Genomic DNA, 17,391 nt, shown 5'->3' on the forward strand with positions numbered 1-17,391 from the left:
AGTCCCAGGGGGTAGATGGGCAATCTTCTGGTGGGTGGGGGGCAGGGGAAGAAGTGGGGCAGGATTCCGCTTGCTACAGTTCCTGAGTTGGACCTTGGTAGCCGTCAATACCTAGCGCAGGGTCCGGATGGAACACTTAAGAGGATACCATGCTTCCTGCTGGGTGACCAGGGCCAGTCCCAGCCCTGCCAGGCCTCCTCTTTCTCTGAGAAGGGTCAATGAAGTTGGTTGGTACTGGGCCCAGGGCCCCTTGCCTGCTGGCCAAGGCTCATCTAAGAATTGCCCTCAAGAGTTTTCTATGTATTGTTATAATAAGTTCATGATCAACTTTTTTAAAAAGTCAGGAACAGTCTCATGAAAATCTGCATTTTTGTTTTCTCTGGAAAATGCATCAGTTCTGGCAACACTGAGTTCCCCGCCGAGCTGGAACTGGGGGCACCCTGAGGGAAGGGAGGAGGGGCTGCGCCCCCTCCCCAAAAGTATCTGCCTTAGGAGGCCCCACGGAGTTCACACCCACTCCCCCGCCCCCCGGGGGTCTCTACTAGGACGGGGAAGGAACCAGCATTTACTGGGACCTCGCCAGTGGCAGTCACTGAATATATATGAACGAATTTAATTCTCAAAACAACTATTTTACGGTGCTTCCATGGTACCGTAAAGGTTGGGGCCTTATGCCAGGGTGGCCTCCAACCCACGCCGCCCCAAGCCGGAGCTAGTACCCCGCGGCCCCTCGGCGACCCGCCCAGCTCCAGCCGGCTCCGCGTCCCCGCCCCTGGCTCCAGAGCGCGGCCGGGAGGCTGGGCAGGGAAGGGGCCAGAGCCTGGAAGCCCGCCGCGCCCGCTGCCGCCGGTCCTCCGCCCTCGGGGCCGCCGCGGGCCGTCCCCGCCGTGGTCACGTGGAGGGCCGAGCGGAGCGCGCTCAGCCCCGGCCTCCGGGGGCCCGAGGACAGAGTCCGCCACGGCGGCCCCGACGCTCCCACATCCCGACCCGCTGCGCCGTCGCCGCGGAGATGCCAGGGGCCGGCCGAGCCTCTGGTGTGCGCCGCCTGCGCCCGCAGTCCTCGGAGGAGCCGCCCGCGCTGGAGGTAAGGGGGCGACCGCGCTTGCAGGACGTCCCGAGGGCTGGCGGCGCGCGCCGACGGCAGAGTCTCGGGTCCGGAGCTTTCCCTCCCGGCGCGGCCACCCGCGGAGCTCCCGGGTCGAGCGCGACCCCGCGCGAAGCCAGCGCTGGTTGCTGGGAGTAAGGGCCCTGTGGAGGGAGGCGGGCGAGGAGCACCCCCTGCCCTGGGGCTGACTCCGTCCTCTGGGCCGCGGGAGCCGTGGCACTGGGGCTGCTCCGCTGGGAAGCGCACAGGGGCTGGAGTTCCCGGGATCCGCGCCCCGGGCCGCTGCCCCGCATGCTGGAGTCAGTGGGGGGCTGTTAAGCCCGCGCCCGCGCCGCCTGAGCCAGCCGGAGCCGCCTCCCCGCGGGCGGGGGCCGCGCTGGAACCCGCGGCTGGGCTCTGTGTTGGGGGTTCGGTGCCAATTTAGCGCGCCCCTGCGGGGTCTAGGGTGCCCATGCTCGCCGCTCTGTGCTCCATGGCGGCAGGAAAACCTCCGAGGGTCCCACTGCAGGGAAACGCCCGGGAAGAAGTCTGCGGGATGTGGGTCAGGGAGTGCTGAGGCAGCGCCGGCTCTTCTCATCCCCGCGGGACGAAGCAGATGGGCTCAGCTCTGCTGTTCTTTGGAAGACGTGGAGCTTCCAAGCAGTCGTTCCTGGGCTCTTTCCTTTCTCTGGATGAGAACTCAGAGTGCAGAGGGAAGCAGAACCCCTGTTGTTGGAGTCCCTGCTCTGACTCAGAAAATCGTAACTCTGAGTGACAAGATGAGGAGGGCCCGATACCTGGTGCTTTCTCCCGTTTCCCGCTCCGTAATGTGGGGATGCGAAGTCACACCCACCTCAGAGGAGTCGGAAGACCTTGTCAGTCAGGCCCCGAGCACAGCGCTTGGCCCACGGTAATGACAGCCAGGTTTCAGGCGTCTCTGGGAACATCCACGTGTGCCGCCTTTCCTTCTGGTCCCGCAAGTGTGTGGGAGGCAAAGGGTCTTTTAGTTCTCCCTCCGCCTCCTCCTTGAGCTGGCCTCTTCGGCTCTGGGCTGTTCTGGCATCGCCCCTGCCTCTTCTCAGTGGGCTCCCGTGGCCTGTTTAAGGCAGCCCACCAGGCAGGCTCTCTCGTGTAGAGTTGAAAATCCCTGCCTGGTGCATTGGCCTCCCTCTTTGGCCCACTGGTCTCTCAGAGAGGCCTGGCCACTTCCAACAGGTGAATTTGACCATGTCTCCCTCAGGTAAAGGAGAAAGAGGAGAAGGATTCTTGGTCCCTAGCTGTGACCCAACCCAGGCGGTGTTCCCCTCCTTCTGCACCATGACGGGCCTGTGACCCCTGGAGTTTTCTGTGGCGAGAGCATGTTTTTAGATGGAGATTGTCTATGCCCTCCCTCTGTGTACTTAATATTTCTTTGTCTAAATAAGAGAAGACTGTAAAAAAAAAAACCACACTCACACACGCAACTAATCCTTTGAGACCTCAAGAAATGCAGGGAGAGCTGAAACAGCCCAGAGTCCTGATTGAACCTGGGGTGAGGCTTTTGGCTTAATTCACGCCTGCAGGAATCACATACTTGTGTCTCAGTATCTTTCAAGGCCCCTGGGAGCAGGCATGAAAGGCGAGGAGTCTGGTACCGGCTGGTAATTCTAGCAGAACCCCTCATTTTCTGAGATAACAGCGATGACTGAGTCATTAAGCCAAGCAAGGCTCTGACCAAAGATGCTCGGTAGCTACCATGAAATGGTTAGTTTTGGGGCACTTAATAAAAAACTGCCTAGTCATCGAAAATGCATTTCTACCTTCTCCGTTCAAGTGTTTTTTTTTGTTTTTTTTTTTTTTTAAAGATCCTTTTTCTGCCTGGTGTTTCTTTTGGCAGATGCTAAGGTGGCAATCCACTCCTTTGGTACTTTTACCAACACTTTCAGCTTTGAAATCGAAATAATCCAATGTCAGTGATTCTCAGCCTTACTGTGGGTTAGAATTACCTGGGGAGTCTTTAGAAATGTGTCTAGGTTCAGACCCTACCACAGAGATTCTGATTTAATTGGTCTGAGTGTGACCTGGGTAACAGTCACTTTAAAGGTACCAAGTGTGGAAAGTACAGCCATGGCTGAGAGCCCACGTCCTGGCCACTGTTACTTTGTGATCTGTGTGATCGCCTCCTGGTATTTTGTGTGCTTCTCTTTGAATCTTCTTATACTTAAAACTTTTCATTCAAGTCTTTGATTGCCCTGGCTTCAGGCTCTCCATCTCCTGGTTTTCCCTTATATAGTGATTTGCAGAGAATTTTTTTTGCAGGAGGAAAATGGGAGGAACCAAGAAGGCCTGGGAGAGGATGAGTTACATCAGGTGGCCACAAGCTGGACTAGCTACAGGGGCCAGGGAGGAACATAAAGCCAGGGGCCTAGGTGGGAATGGCTCAGCTGGAGAGTGGGGCTTATGCTGACGTGGAGGGGATGCCTTTTGCCAGAAGAAGACCATGGTTATCCACTTCCAGTTGGCTTTGGCTCCAGGGGCTATCACAGACTGCAGAAATGGCCAGACTCTTCCCATCCTGCATACAACCCGGTTTACAATGAGCCTTTGCAACTCCTTCTAGCAGGAGATGGAGTCAATTTCTCCAGCTCTTGAGACCATTGACCGTGAAACTTACTTTAGCCAATGGGACAGAAGCAGAGGTGACACAAGCAGAGATAGGAAAAATACTCGAGCATTGGTGGTTGCTCTCCTCATGCTCCTGGGAACCCTTTCACCACCAGCGTGTAGAAGAGCCCTGTCTAGCTTGCTGCTCCATGCACATGGCCAAGACACGTGAGCACGGCTGTCCTGGGCCACCTCTTCCAGATGACCATACGGATTAGCTGCATTGGTCTAGATCAGAAGGGCTGCCTGGCCGACACAGAATTTGAAAAAATAATGAGTGTTTATTCAGGTGACCTGAGTATTGGGGTGGGTAGCAAAAGCATATTGAAATAGAGCCCAACATTGCCAGATGTTATGACCTTTCAAAGAGAAACCAGAAGTTCAAATTTTTGTGTAAGCTCCAGTTTTTAAAAAAATTTGAATTAGTAGCCAGCATCCATAAAGCAATCTCTGGGCCAAACAAAACACATCTTTAGGCTGCCCTTGGCCTGCAGGTTGTTGGTCTTTCTGCACTGAGGGACAGGAGGTGTTTATACTAACAGCTAACTGCCACCTCTTCTCTCACAGTCTCACCATGGCTGCCATGGCCTAGCTTACCCTCAGCAGCTAGCTGTTTCTTCATGGGAAATGCCCACAATACACTTTATAACCCCAGCTTCTCTTGGCAGTCTTTCTTTTTGGAGAAGGAAGCTGCTGGTATTGTCAGTCTTCATGGAGGAGATGAGATTTGAGATGGCCCCCCATGAAGGAAAGTTCTAGAAAGGGTACTCCCGGTTATAGGTGTGGAAGTAGGGCCGGTATTGGGACAGTGGACAATGCACCCACTAATTTCAACCAGAGAAGGGGGCTATTGTAGGGAAATGAGGGAAACAAAGTTGGAGAGAGGGGAGATCATGGAGCCCCTAAATGCCAAGTTTGACATTTGATTCTGCGGGAACTCTAGGCAAAGAGAAGTCGTTAGAAGCTTTTGAATGGCGGTTGCACAGGAAAGCAGTGACCATCTCTATTCTGGGCATCATTGTGCCCCTAACTTATGGGAGCAAAAAAGGGAGGCAGAGAGAGACAGGCAGAAAGTATAGTGCTTGTAGTAGCAGATGGAAGAACTGAGATGAGAATTTTCCTTAAGATTTACGGTAACTACTTTTTATCTTAGGTTGTTGTTAGTTAGGTTAATTTTCTTATATAGCTAAATGAGACATATCAGCGTTTTTAAAAAGCACTTCTATCATCAGCTTTGTCAAGGTTCTTGTCTGACTTAAAGGTATCTGGAACTTCTAGTCGTTTATTCCTACACTGGGGGGCTTAGGGAAGAAACTTCCTTGCTTTCTCCTGAAAGCTTCTGGAAGTGATCATTCCCTACTCTCCTGCACTTTCTCTGCCCTCTCTCCCTAAGGGATTCTAAGTTATCCATCTTTCCGCAGAAGGAAGCCTTACAGGGTTGAGAGGCCTGGAGGAGAGAACACAAAAGTCTTAGATACATTTCAGATCTTGGGGAGAGGGAAGGGGATGTCACAGCTAGAAGAAGAGGACGAAAAGAAAATCCAGAAAAGTTCAGTTATTGCCCTAGTGCCATGAGAATACAAAACATACAAGAAGCAGTCATAAAGTGGCCATATTTAGGCCAGTGATTTTCCATCTTGCTTGCATGTTGGAATCCCGTGGGAGCTTTACAGAGTCGTCCTGAGTCTCATCTCCTTGAGACTCTGATGCACTTGTTCTGGGCAACAGGCTCTTTACCAGCAAAGCTCGGAAGGTGGTGGGAGGTGCTGTGGGGGTTCAGAACTGCTGTCCTGGCAGACACTGGTGCCTCCCCAAGGCCGGGGCTGCTGTCGTGGGGTGCAAAGCTATCCATAAGTTGTGTCTGGGGGAACATTGCTATTTGGTCTTTGCTTGTTTTCATGGTAGATAGGGGCAGTGGTTCGCATGTAAACTTGAAAGTATGCAGTTTTGAAAGAGCATGCATGACACAAGCCACATTCTTGGGTTGCGTGAAAATGATTTGTTTTATGGAAAGATCCAGATGGCCTTAGTACTAGTGAGAATGGTCATTGCAGTAAGTTTGCCGTGGAGAGTACTTCTTCCCAAGCAAAGATGGGCGGGAGCCTTAGAAGTTGCACAGAAACAGGATGGAGAGAAGGAAGATAAGTAGGCACAGAAGACCAAGCAGGTGAGATTTTAAAGAGAGAGAGACAGATGTCAGAAGTGGACTAGGGAGGAATGGGAAAGCTTGGAAACAATGTCAAGGTAGATTGGCTGTTGTGAAAGTGTCAGCATATTTCAATGTAACAGGCATGAGTTCAGGTGGCAAGGGGGGTTTGGAAGAGGTGCCCTGGTACTTATATCATTCAGTGTGGGGAGCCTGGTTAGTGGCCGAGGGAGGTAACTCCCAGGGCCTGGCTGGCTGAGAATTGCCGCTGAGCATTTTTTCTGTTCTCTACCTGGAGGGCATGTGGATGGTACATCTCAAATCTGTGCTTGTCAAACTGCTCGTTTATGGACAAACCTTTTCACTGGGACTGGGAGACTGTTAGTAGCATCATCTTTTAAAATTGGGAACACTAGTGGCTTTAAAAGATTTTGACCTGAATAAACATATATATATATATATATATATATATATATATATATATATATATACACATACATACACACACACATATATATATATGTATGTATTTTAAAGATTTTTATTTATTTATTTGACATAGAGTGACAGAGATCACAAGTAGGCAGATAGGCAGGCAGAGAGAGAGAGAAGGAAGCAGGCTCCCTGCTGAGCAGAGAGCCCGATGTGGGGCTTGATCCCAGGACCCTGAGATCATGACCTGAGCTGAAGACAGAGGCTTAACCCACTGAGCCACCCAGGCACCCCCAGAGAAATCATTCTTTAAAGAGAAAGAAGAAAGCAGGAACACAGTAAGGAGAGATGGAGAGACATCTCCAGCATTCTATTTCTTTCTTTCTTTCTCTCTCTCTCTCTTTCTTTTTAAGATTTTATTTATTGATTTGTCAGAGAAAGAGAGAGAGCACAATTGGAGCTCCTTGACCTGAATATATTTTTTAAGGGCCTTCATGTTATAATTTGTTGCTGTTCCAGTACAGTCTTTAGGGGGCTTATGGGAACTTTCTTAAGATTAGTGTGCATTCACTTAAAAAAATAAACTCTTGTTGATGCTTGCCATTTTCTATCTCAAACAGATTTCTAAGTATATCCTGGGGAACTCTAGTGTTCCTTGGTGTTTGAGATGTTCAATGGAAAAATAATTGGTATTAATAGACTGCCTACTAAAGTATTTTTTAAATATGTAAAAGGAAAATGTGTGATGAAGTGTCTAACACATTTTTATGGTGCTTCTTAGTTTTTAAAGATTTTATGTATTTATTTGCTTATTTACTTGTTTATTATTTAGAACACAAGCAGGGGGAGGGGCAGAGGGAGAGAGAGAACCTCAAGCAGACTCTGCACGGAGTGTGGAGCCCAGCGTGGGGCTGCATTCCATGATCCTGAGATCATGACCTGAAGCCGAAATCGAGAGTCAGACACTGAACGGGCTGAGCCACCCAGGTGCTCCCAGTTCTTCTCAGTTTTTAATAACCTGCCTTTAAGAATTGCTGTACCAAGGGCGCCTGGGTGGCTCAGTGGGTTAAAGCCTCTGCCTTCCGGCTCAGGTCATGATCTCAGGGTCCTGGGATCGAGCCCCACATCGGGCTCTCTGCTCAGCAGGGAGCCTGCTTCCTCCTCTCTCTCTGCCTGCCTCTCTGCCTACTTGTGATCTCTGTCTGTCAAATAAATAAATAAATAAAATCTTAAAAAAAAAAAAAAAGAATTGCTGTACCAGCCCTGAGAAGGCCCGTGACTCGAGAGGTGACAGGTTCTTAGCACTGTGATTTCATCTTTGAGATTGTTGTTTGGCATCTATTTTTAATGGAAACATTCATCTTTTGGGGGCAGTTTTTAACAGCTTTATTGAGCTATAATTGATAAAGACTAAACTATACTTATTCTAAGTGTGCAGTTTGGTGAGTCTTGGTAGATGAGTACACCTGTGATATTAATGCCACAGTCAAGGTAGTGAACATATCTGTCACCCCTGTAGGTTTCCTTGTGCCTGTTTGCCATCCATCCCTCTCCCCATCTCCTCCTCCCTGTTCCCAGGCCACTGATCTGGTCTCTGCCCTCTAGAGTAGCTTGCATATTCTAGAGTTTTATATACTCATATGTAGGTACTCTTTCGGCAGAGCAGGAGTTAGCTTCTTTCACTCAGCAAAACTATTTTGAGATTCATCTATTTTGTTGTGTTTATCAGTAATTCATTCCTTTTTATTGCTGAGTCGTCTTTCATGGTAGAGATATATCACATTTTGTTTATCTATACACCTATTATGGACATGTTGGTTGGTTCTGGTGTTCAATTGTTGAGCTGCTATGAATATTTGTATACAAGTATGACTTTGGAATGGTGTTCTAACATAAGCCTCATTCTCGGGGTGGATGTAAAGTCTTTGTGTAGACATATGCTTTCTTTCTCTTTGGTAAATACTTAGGAACTGAATGGCCAAGAAACTACCAAACTGTTTTCTGAAAGAAATGCACCGTTTTCCATTCCTACCAGCAATGTGTGAGAGTTCCTGTTGCCTTACATCCTTGTCAACACTTGGCATAGTCAGTCATTAGTTTTAGCCATTGTAGTCAATATGAAATGGCATCTCACTGGGGCTTAAATATGTATTTCCTAAAAAAAGAAAGAAAAATATGTATTTCCCTAATGACTATGATGCTGAGTATCTTCTTATGTGCTTATTTGCCATGCATACATATATCTTCTGTAGTGAAATACCTATTAAAAGACTTAAAAGACTTACCTTAATAACAACTGTTTGTGTTTTTTTTAATGCAATGGAACTTATTTTTTTAAGGTGTTGCAATATGAAATAAACTGAGGGAACACAGTTCTGCTGTGTCTACAGATACATACTTTTGTATATTTGTATAAAGTTTGGAATCTTTTGATCTCTCCAAGTACTAGATCCGCTTGCAAAATGGGCTTGCCTGACCAATATAGATTTCCATTCCAGTTTCAGCAGGAAGATGTCCTGTATTCTACGGAGGTAATCCTGGTAATTGAACAGATAATCAGGTTGTTTTCCTTGTCAAGTACATAGGAAGGTCTAAATAGCTAGTCTGTATGTATGTGTGCTTTATCTCTTTTATACAGAATCAGAAGTGAGAGTCATTGCAAATGGGGCTTAGCTGTACTGGTCATGAGATGTAGAGTCAAATCTCAAGATGCCACTTTGGCTGATTGGATATTATCAATCATTTTAAATTATATGAGTGTTGGCGAGAGGCAGGAAAACATGATGCTCATGTACTATCTAGAGGCATATCAAAGGCATAACTTTTGGGGAAACAGTTTGGGATTATCTATCAAAACAAAAAAATGCAAATACCTTTCATTCACGAGTTCAACTCTATCCTATAAAAACATTTATATAGCACAGAGCTATGCATGTGTGTCCATGTGTAATATATATTTAAAATTCAATGTAATTGTGTTCAAACTAGAAAACAAAGGGAGATGCTACCTAAAGGAACAGGCATTTATTAAAAAGAATGGGATAGGTATATATACATACATATATATATATATATTCATTCATTTATTCAGTGAATATATATATTCATTCATTCATGAAAAAAAGTCCAGAATATATTGAGTGAGAAAAGGAAACTTTGTATCATATGAAAACAACTTTGTTACTTTAAAATTATATGTATGTATAGAGCGGGGTCATACCTTAAGAAGGAGTTAGCTTCAAAAGTCATCCAGAAAGGCATTGATTTATGTGTCAGAATTACCCTTGAAAAACACTCTAACCACCCATCAAGTGCCCTAAATATAATTTTGTGTTTATATATTTGTGTGTGTTTAGCCCTATATATGTTAGTATAAATATGCCATTGAAGGACATGTATATATACGATTCAGTGCTTTTTTGCTCTCATTCCCTCCTCTGAGAGCCTATATTTGAATTCAAGAAGATCCTGCATGCCTGTGTCTCAGCCCCACTGCAGGATTCCCAGTGCCCAGCAACAAATCTGGAGGTGTACAACCAGTCCTATAATGTTGATTACCCCTGGCGAGTGTGGGAAGGGGGGTGTGGGGGTTTTTTTTGTACTTAATATGAAAAAGAGAAGTGTCCTTTCCTCTTCTGACTGGTGTTTTCTCCCTACTTTCTCCCAAGGAGGACCAGGACCTCCTGCTGGCAGCTGCCTATGTTTCTGATGCCCAGTACAACAGAAATGTTCCCTTTGAAACATCTCCTCGGGCCATCAGGTAAGGAAAGTGTTAAGCTGTCACAGAGAGCAAACTGTCCTCTAGTGCCCAGTAGTCTTCAAGTTAAACCCAAACTGAAGACATTGTCTCCGCAAACATTTTGAAAAGTCTCTACCTTATGACACATAGATTTGGATAAAATCCTAAAATCCAATGCTTTTTTTTTTTTTTTTAAGTTATAAGAACATGGTGTCTCACACATAGGAAGGCATTCAATCAATGCATTCGGGACGGATACACGAGTATATGAGAACATCCAGAACAGGAGAGAGGGCATCCAAAGTAAACACATTATCACCTTTTCCTCTTAGGCATGGTTTGTCCTCTTAGAGTCAACTCAATGAAAAGCCTTGTTCTTTTTCTTTCTGTTGCCTTGTGATGTAATCCATATGTTTGTTCTTTTCATAAGAATCCCGCCTTTTCTTTCTCACCCCGTAAACGTTGAACTAAGATCAAGGATTTGGCTCAAAATAAGGAAAAAATATTTCTTATCATCAGGGCTCAGTGCCAGTGCCTCCCAAAGCAATGAACGCCTCATTCCTGGAAGCTTCAAGCAGGTTGCGGGGGCGGGGGGGCTGTCCCCCGCCCATAGGAAGAGAACTGTGTGACTGTGAGATCGCTCTGAGTCTATCATGTTATCAAGATGGGACAACGCACATTTAAACTGGTTAGGCTACCATGCCACATCATATAGGTCACTTTAACTGAGGGTTTACTCTGTACTAGTCACTGTTTAAAGTCCTCTAAAAGTATTCTCTTATTATTGTCGTAATCACCACAAGGAAGGTTTAATCATAGCTGGAGACTGTTAAGAGACTGTCCTTTGAGATATGATAATGTGTTGATTTTTTTTTTCTGTTAGTGTTTTGTAATGTGTGCCTTATTCACTACTGTCCCTTGCTCCTCAGAATTGAAAGGAAATGTGGCCAGAGCCATACTCTGTATTTTACCTACCATGTCTTCTAGTGGGAAGTTTGATTTCTGCTTGACTTCTGCTCCTTGTTTACAAACACCTTTATTCTTTTTGTCTTCAGACTTTACTATTTTTATAACCACTGGACAATGCAAGTAGCCATCTACTTCTTTATTTGTGTGGACCTTTCCCTCGCCCTGTTTGAAGAGCCCGCACTGTTTCCACTGCCTTTCTTGGTAAGGATTAAAAACAAAATGGCTACCCAGACTTTGTCATTGATGAGGTGGGCTCTCTTCCTCCCCCCACCCCCCGCAATTTCAATACACATGAACATGATTTTATTTTTATTGCTGGGGACTGAAAGAATTCTGTTTATTCTGTTGCTTCCTTCATAGGCATTTTCAGTGGAGTAGAAGCTTTATTGTCTTCTGTGTACCCAGGGCTAAACTGGATAGACAAATGGTATTTTCAGAGCATATCTATTAAATGGCAAGTAGACAATGTCATAATATGGTAGAATATGCAACTTGTACTTGCCACATTTCCAGCTTTCTTAAGTCCTAGATCACTAGCGTATTTATTGGTGCCTGGTAGTGGGTCACACAGGATTTTGAGTAATACAACCAATGAACCAGCTATTCCAGATCAGTGCCAGTGAGTGACTGATCATCTATTCATGTTAATTCTCAGCCTGGTGCAGCTTCTGCCTCCTAGAGTAGTTGTAGCAGAAACTGGATGACTTGCAAGGCTCAGAGTATGTACTGTCTGGTCCTTTCACAGACAAGGGTCATCAACCCTAGCCTAAAGAACAGGCTTCTATTGCCTTCCATGATTCTGTGGGTAATGGGGCCCAACCAGGCAGATTTCTGTTCTGGGGTCATGAGCCGTGGAGATTGATATGTGGAGGCTCTGTCGATCCCTGGGGGCTGGCAGGGGCTGCTGGCCATCAGCTGGGAGCTTGCCTGGTTGGAGCTGTGGACCAGAGGGCCCTGTTGTCTTTTACCCGGCTGCTACGTGGGGCTCTAGGCTTCTCCCAGTCGGGGCAGGGGAGCTCCAGGAAGGAGCGCCCTCCTGTACGGGCACCATCAGGCTTCTACTTGTATAACACTTGCTGCTGTCCTGTTGGCCAAGGACCAGCAGGTGCTGGAGCCCTGAGTCAGCAGGGGAGGACACAGCCAAGGGCTGAAGACTGGAATCATGGTTCCTCGGGGGCCGTCAGTGTGGTGGTGTAACAGACTTCCATATGAGGAGATGCCACAATTAATGGAGTCTCTGGACAGAAAACTTGTGGCCCAGGGACTATTAGAACAAACATAAAGTTAGAAGAAACAGAGCTGTACATTCACAGGTCCAGACAGTCAGGCCCTCCCTAGCAAGGCCCACTCTGGACACCATGAGCCTTCCCTGGGGTCGTCTTCTCAGTCCCTTGCCTCCCTTCCCGAGTCCTCCCCCTTGCAAGTGTTAGTGGCCACGGGAGCTTTGGGTTGGCTGCCTGGGTTCACAGCGCTCTGTCAGCCAGCATTTGTACCTCCAGTCTCTAGAACCCAGTGTGCCAATGTGTCATGCTGGGGCTTTGGCCCAGGGACAGCGTTACGGAGCACATCTTATTTTGAGCTGGGGTGTCCTGGAATTGCCCCAGGCCCTTTGGTACTCCTGGTCTTGACAGTGAATCTCTAGAGCCCTTCAGGAGTGAGCAGGCTGAGGGCAAGAACGTTTGCAGGGAGCTGGAGTCTGTGTCCGTGCCCAGGACCCATGACGTGGGGGGAGGAAGATTGGGTCACCTTGCTGCTTTTAGGGCCCAGAGCCAGCCCTTCCCATCCCTTAGGGAATCCATTCCTCCAGCCCACACCCCAGATCTTTCTGTCTTCCTACCCTAACCTGGCCAGGTTACCCTTTCCCCACCTCTTCCTGCTCAGCCACCCTCCTCTGCCTGTGCTGGAGACTGAGTGCCCGTGGTAGGGAGGGCCAGCTGCCTCAGGGCAGTCACAGGGAAGCCCGGGCCGTGGTCCCAGGCTGCCAATTAGCTGCCAGTAGGGATTTCGGAGCTGGGGTCCTTTACCTACAGAGGAGACCATCAGGACGTGGCACTGGGCTCAGTGGCCTTCATTCTTTCCTCCAACCAACCACACATAGGTAGAGAGGGCAGCAGTGGCAGAGATGGCTAAGGAATGACCCACATTCAAAACATGTCTTTGGGCAGTTACTCTACTATTAGAGAAACTGAACGTCTAAGTGCCCGTTCTAAATATGAATGTGAGAATTAGAGAGCCCAGAACATTCCTGTGTCTATCATCCCTGACCTCCCCTTTTCTGGGGAAATGCCTTCTGGGTCCCCTGCCTGCTGATTCAGCCCCTCCCAGGAAGCCCTGCCTGTTGGGTCATGGGATTCATGGCTCGAGGACAGATTCCCTAGTAGGAAGAAGATATCATCCCCACCAGCAAAGAATTTGGTTGCAACTGGCAAAGAAATTAAGGGACATCACTAATTCTCAGAGGGTGGCACCAAGGGAGCTTGGGGAGTGGGGCGGTTACAAGAGGGCGAATGCTGAATTTCCAAGTGGCGGTGGGGGGGGGGGGCTATGTTTAGTCTCTGTTTTCTGTGTGCAGGCTACCTCAATAGCAGAAGTACTCTGCCTGACTGTGTTCTTCGGGAGACTTGTACATTTTGCAAAAGTCACCCCTCAGATGGTTTTCTGGAAGGATACGAAAAACATCTGCATCATGGTAACCATAGCGGTGAGTGCTCATGATAGCACCCTGAGGAGTTTGTGGTCAAAGGCAGAAACTATGAATCGAACAGACCTGGTTAAAGCAACAGTGACAGACTTTGGCACAGCAAACCCCGTTTGCACAAGACAAGTGCGAACCCCAACTAAAGAACAGAAAAGGCAAAGTATGATGGTGAGAGTGCTGTATTTTAGCATAGTGAGAGCACTTCCAAGTTAAAAGGGGGGGAAAAAAAGACAGAAACTCCAGTAGTGCCAAAAATAGGTGAAGGCATCTCACAGAAGAAAAATAATGGTAGCTAAGAAAAAACATGTCATTTCTCTAATTAAAAAAAAAGAATTTATATATATATATAATGTTAAAACAATAAAATATCATGTGTTCGCCTATGAAACAGTGTTAGCAAGATGGAGAGGAAAAAGAACCTTCTACCTCACTGACGGGACAAATAAGCTGTCTTTCTGGAAGGCTGTGAGGTAGTTCCTTTCAAAACCCTGGATTTCCATTCCTGGGAATTTATCTTTAGGAAAGAAGGATGTGTTCAAAGATTTTATCCCTAAGATTGGTCGTGGCTGAACTGTTCATAGTACTGAAACATTGGAAACAACTCGATTTCCTGACAGTAGATACATGTTATATAAAATGTGGCCCCTCCACTCAGCCTTTTGAAATAGTGTTAAAGCAGTGTTTGTGTCTATTACCAAGGGGAGGTGCTAATCATTCATTGAGTCAAAAGAACAAGTTACAATAGAGCTGGAGCTCATCTTTGTTAAAAAGAAAAAGGAAAGAATGTGTATGACATTCACAGAGAGATTCGGAGGGTATATGCTAAGTGGTTATGCCCAGAGAGGCCCCTTCGGTGATTAGATAAAAGTACTTCATAGTCAGCAGAAGAGCAGAACAGAGGTTCTGATTAACCTCCCTGCTCAGTCTGCACACCTCCAAGCCAGAGCTTCCACAAGCACTGGTAGGTAGGGATCCCCATACTGTAGCTGATACTGGTTTCCCCTCTGAGTTTCTTTTGTCTGTGGCCGACTGCTCGCTAGCAGTTTCTATGTCTGTGTGTTAACACACACATGATGAGACAAACCCTCTTCGCCCCACCACTCCCCTAGCTGTTTGTTTGTGGGTGGTGCCTTAAGTCCCAACACCCAGTTCCTAGTCCTCTTAGTCAAGAATCTCTCTTCTCTCTTGCATCCGGCTTCCCCAGAGCCCCTCAGGAAGCCTCTTGACCTGTTTCCATTCTCCCCGCTTGGACTATTGCAGTAGTGTCTAATGTGACCATGCTCTCTTTGTTGCATGCCATTCTGTTCCCACAACATGGTCCAGGCCCTGGTCACCTCTTTCAGGAGCTGCCTCAGTCACCTCAACCTCAGATCCCCACCCGATACGTGCATTTTAGATGCTGCCGCTGGATTAATTCTCTGGAAGTGCATCTCCCATCACTTCCTTCCCTTGCTCCAAGATGACTGTGAGCTCCACAGACTACCCAGTGCCCTCAGTCCTACAAACATGTTTCACGGGGCCCTCTTCACTCTGGCTGGCCCGAGTTGCCTGCTGCCCCACAAACCTACCACTACCTCCTCCTCAACCTGTGATGGCTCGTTTGCCTGGAATGCCCAGGTCTCTTCTCACCTTGCTCGAAACATTTGTTGTGATTTCCCTTCACCCATCTGCTGAACCCTCAGAATATGGAGACACTCTCTCTCTGTACTTTTCTTATTTTTAGAAATATTTCTAAATCCGGGAGGGGTCTTTGGGTTCCACACTGTCACTTCCTATGTGTGTCCTCTAGCAGGGTGACACTGACAGTTTTGTCCCTTGTCTCTCACAGCTGACCTTGATCGATTTGATTATCTATGGTTCCCTGGAAGCTGTTAATATCCACAGTGTTCGATGGTCAAGGGCCTTAAGGCCAGTCTTCCTAATTAACTTCCCTGAAAGTCGTCAGGTAAGGATATTCCTTAGGATAACGCAAGGGCTTGGTTTTTGTTTTTGCAGAAAATGAGCTGATTTTTGTGTAAATGAAATTAAATTTTGTCCTTACAGATCCGAAGAACTTTCAGAAGCATCCGGAACACTCTGCCTGACATTCTCTACGTCTTCCTCTTATTCATGTTCAGTGTGCTGATATTCTCCCTTATGGCCTTGAAGCTTTTTGGGGATCGGTGAGCACACTGTTCCGGGAACTTCTGCCTGTGAATTCTCCTCTGTTTGGGTTCAGCCCCTTGGTGGCAGAATCTGTCACCAGGTGCCATCTTCCTTGTTCAGACACTCCAGGGCAGAGTCTATAAAAAACCACAGATTTATTTATGTGTGTGAGTTTCTCACTTTGTGTTTTTGGTTCCTTTTTAGGGGTCTTCGGACAGTGGAAGGCTTGCCGTACTTCACAAATATCCTAGAGATAGCGTTTGAACTCTACGTGCTGGTCACTACTGCCAACAGTCCCGATGTCATGTACGTTCATCTTGACTCACGTTCACGGGCACCTGTTACCATGATGGAATTCACTTCGTTAAAGGCGGCTGTCTCCTGACACCAGCAGGGCTGAGACAGGAGAAACAGTGATTGTCTATTTATTCATGTTCATCGTAAAAATTTTTGAAGAATGTAAAAAGTTTGCACTGATGATAGCCTACCCTCTCTCTATTTAAAACTAAATTGAGGTGTTTTTTTTTTTTTTTTTTAAACTGAAAGCAACAGGAGACATCTCTTGAGATACCAGTCTTAACTATTGGAGCCTGCTTTCTATTCTGGGACTTTTTTGAGTCTTGAATCTAAACACTAAGCTGTGTTTATAAAGGAATCATGGCTTGTTCTCCTAAACATCGATGTGCTTTTCTGGTTAAATGAAACAGGAAAGAAACGTAAAGATTAGTAGTTGGTGCCTTCCTCCTCACAATGCCAATTCTCCACACATGTGGAGTTTTCTTAGGAAGAAAACATCCTGTGGTGGTTTCCCCACCCCCCTATTGTCCTTCGTATTATGGATTAACCTTGTTTGTGGAAGTAAAGTTGTTAAACAGTGCTACGCTGAGTAGACATCTCTTGGGGGCCAGGGCATGGACGGGGCTCTAACTGGAAATGTCAATCCCACCTCAGGCCATACTGCACATCAGGGCAGGGGAAGGCTTTCTGTCATCTAGTTCTGCGTTTGCTCATGACATTGACTTGATCTCGGTTGTTGCTCACTCTTGGGTCTGGCTCAGACATTCGTGGCGAGGCGCAGTTCTGGCCCTCCGTGCGTCCTCTTGGATCTTTCTCTCAGATCCTGGGCAGCCGGCTGGCCATGCCCCCCGACTCCCTGTATGAAATGTATGAAATCCAATTTCCATTAAAGGTGGAGTGAGCACACATCCTGATTTATGCCTCTCGCCCTGGCGCCGTTGTTAAGGGTTCCCTTTCCTTCTCATGTCCTCGAGTGGCTAGAAAATGACCTGGCCCGCCAGCAAGGCATCCTGGTGTCCTGAAGAGCCTTAAATATAAGCCTAAGCCACACTTTGATTCCTTCCTTGGTTCTGGGCAAGTCAGTTGCCTTTTTAGGTTTTGATTTTCTCCTTGTGAAGGGAGGGAATGGGCTTGAGGGATCTCCCAAGTCCTAGTTGCCGCCTCCGTAAGGCACTAAGAAATCAAGAAGGCAAGCGTGGAGCTGGCTGTTTAGCGTTAGGGGCGGCGATGGCTCTGCG

At 47.2% G+C, this 17,391-nt stretch overlaps 1 protein-coding gene across 1 annotated transcript in view; it reads left to right on the forward strand.

Annotated features, from left to right (window-relative positions):
* Positions 1-1,009: 1,009 nt before the first annotated feature.
* LOC111158447 (two pore calcium channel protein 1-like) overlaps positions 1,010-17,391 on the forward strand; it is a 32,729-nt gene continuing 16,347 nt past the window's right edge. Inside the window, exons 1-7 of the mRNA XM_022520468.1 lie at positions 1,010-1,084; positions 9,974-10,065; positions 11,100-11,214; positions 13,586-13,714; positions 15,540-15,656; positions 15,755-15,873; positions 16,061-16,162. Of these exons, the coding sequence (XP_022376176.1) occupies positions 1,010-1,084; positions 9,974-10,065; positions 11,100-11,214; positions 13,586-13,714; positions 15,540-15,656; positions 15,755-15,873; positions 16,061-16,162 (749 nt within the window). The remainder of the gene's footprint in view (positions 1,085-9,973; positions 10,066-11,099; positions 11,215-13,585; positions 13,715-15,539; positions 15,657-15,754; positions 15,874-16,060; positions 16,163-17,391) is intronic.

Source organism: Enhydra lutris, unplaced genomic scaffold (assembly GCF_002288905.1).
Source record: "Enhydra lutris kenyoni isolate GAN:26980312 unplaced genomic scaffold, ASM228890v2 scaffoldscaffold59, whole genome shotgun sequence".
Lineage (NCBI taxonomy): Eukaryota > Metazoa > Chordata > Mammalia > Carnivora > Mustelidae > Enhydra > Enhydra lutris.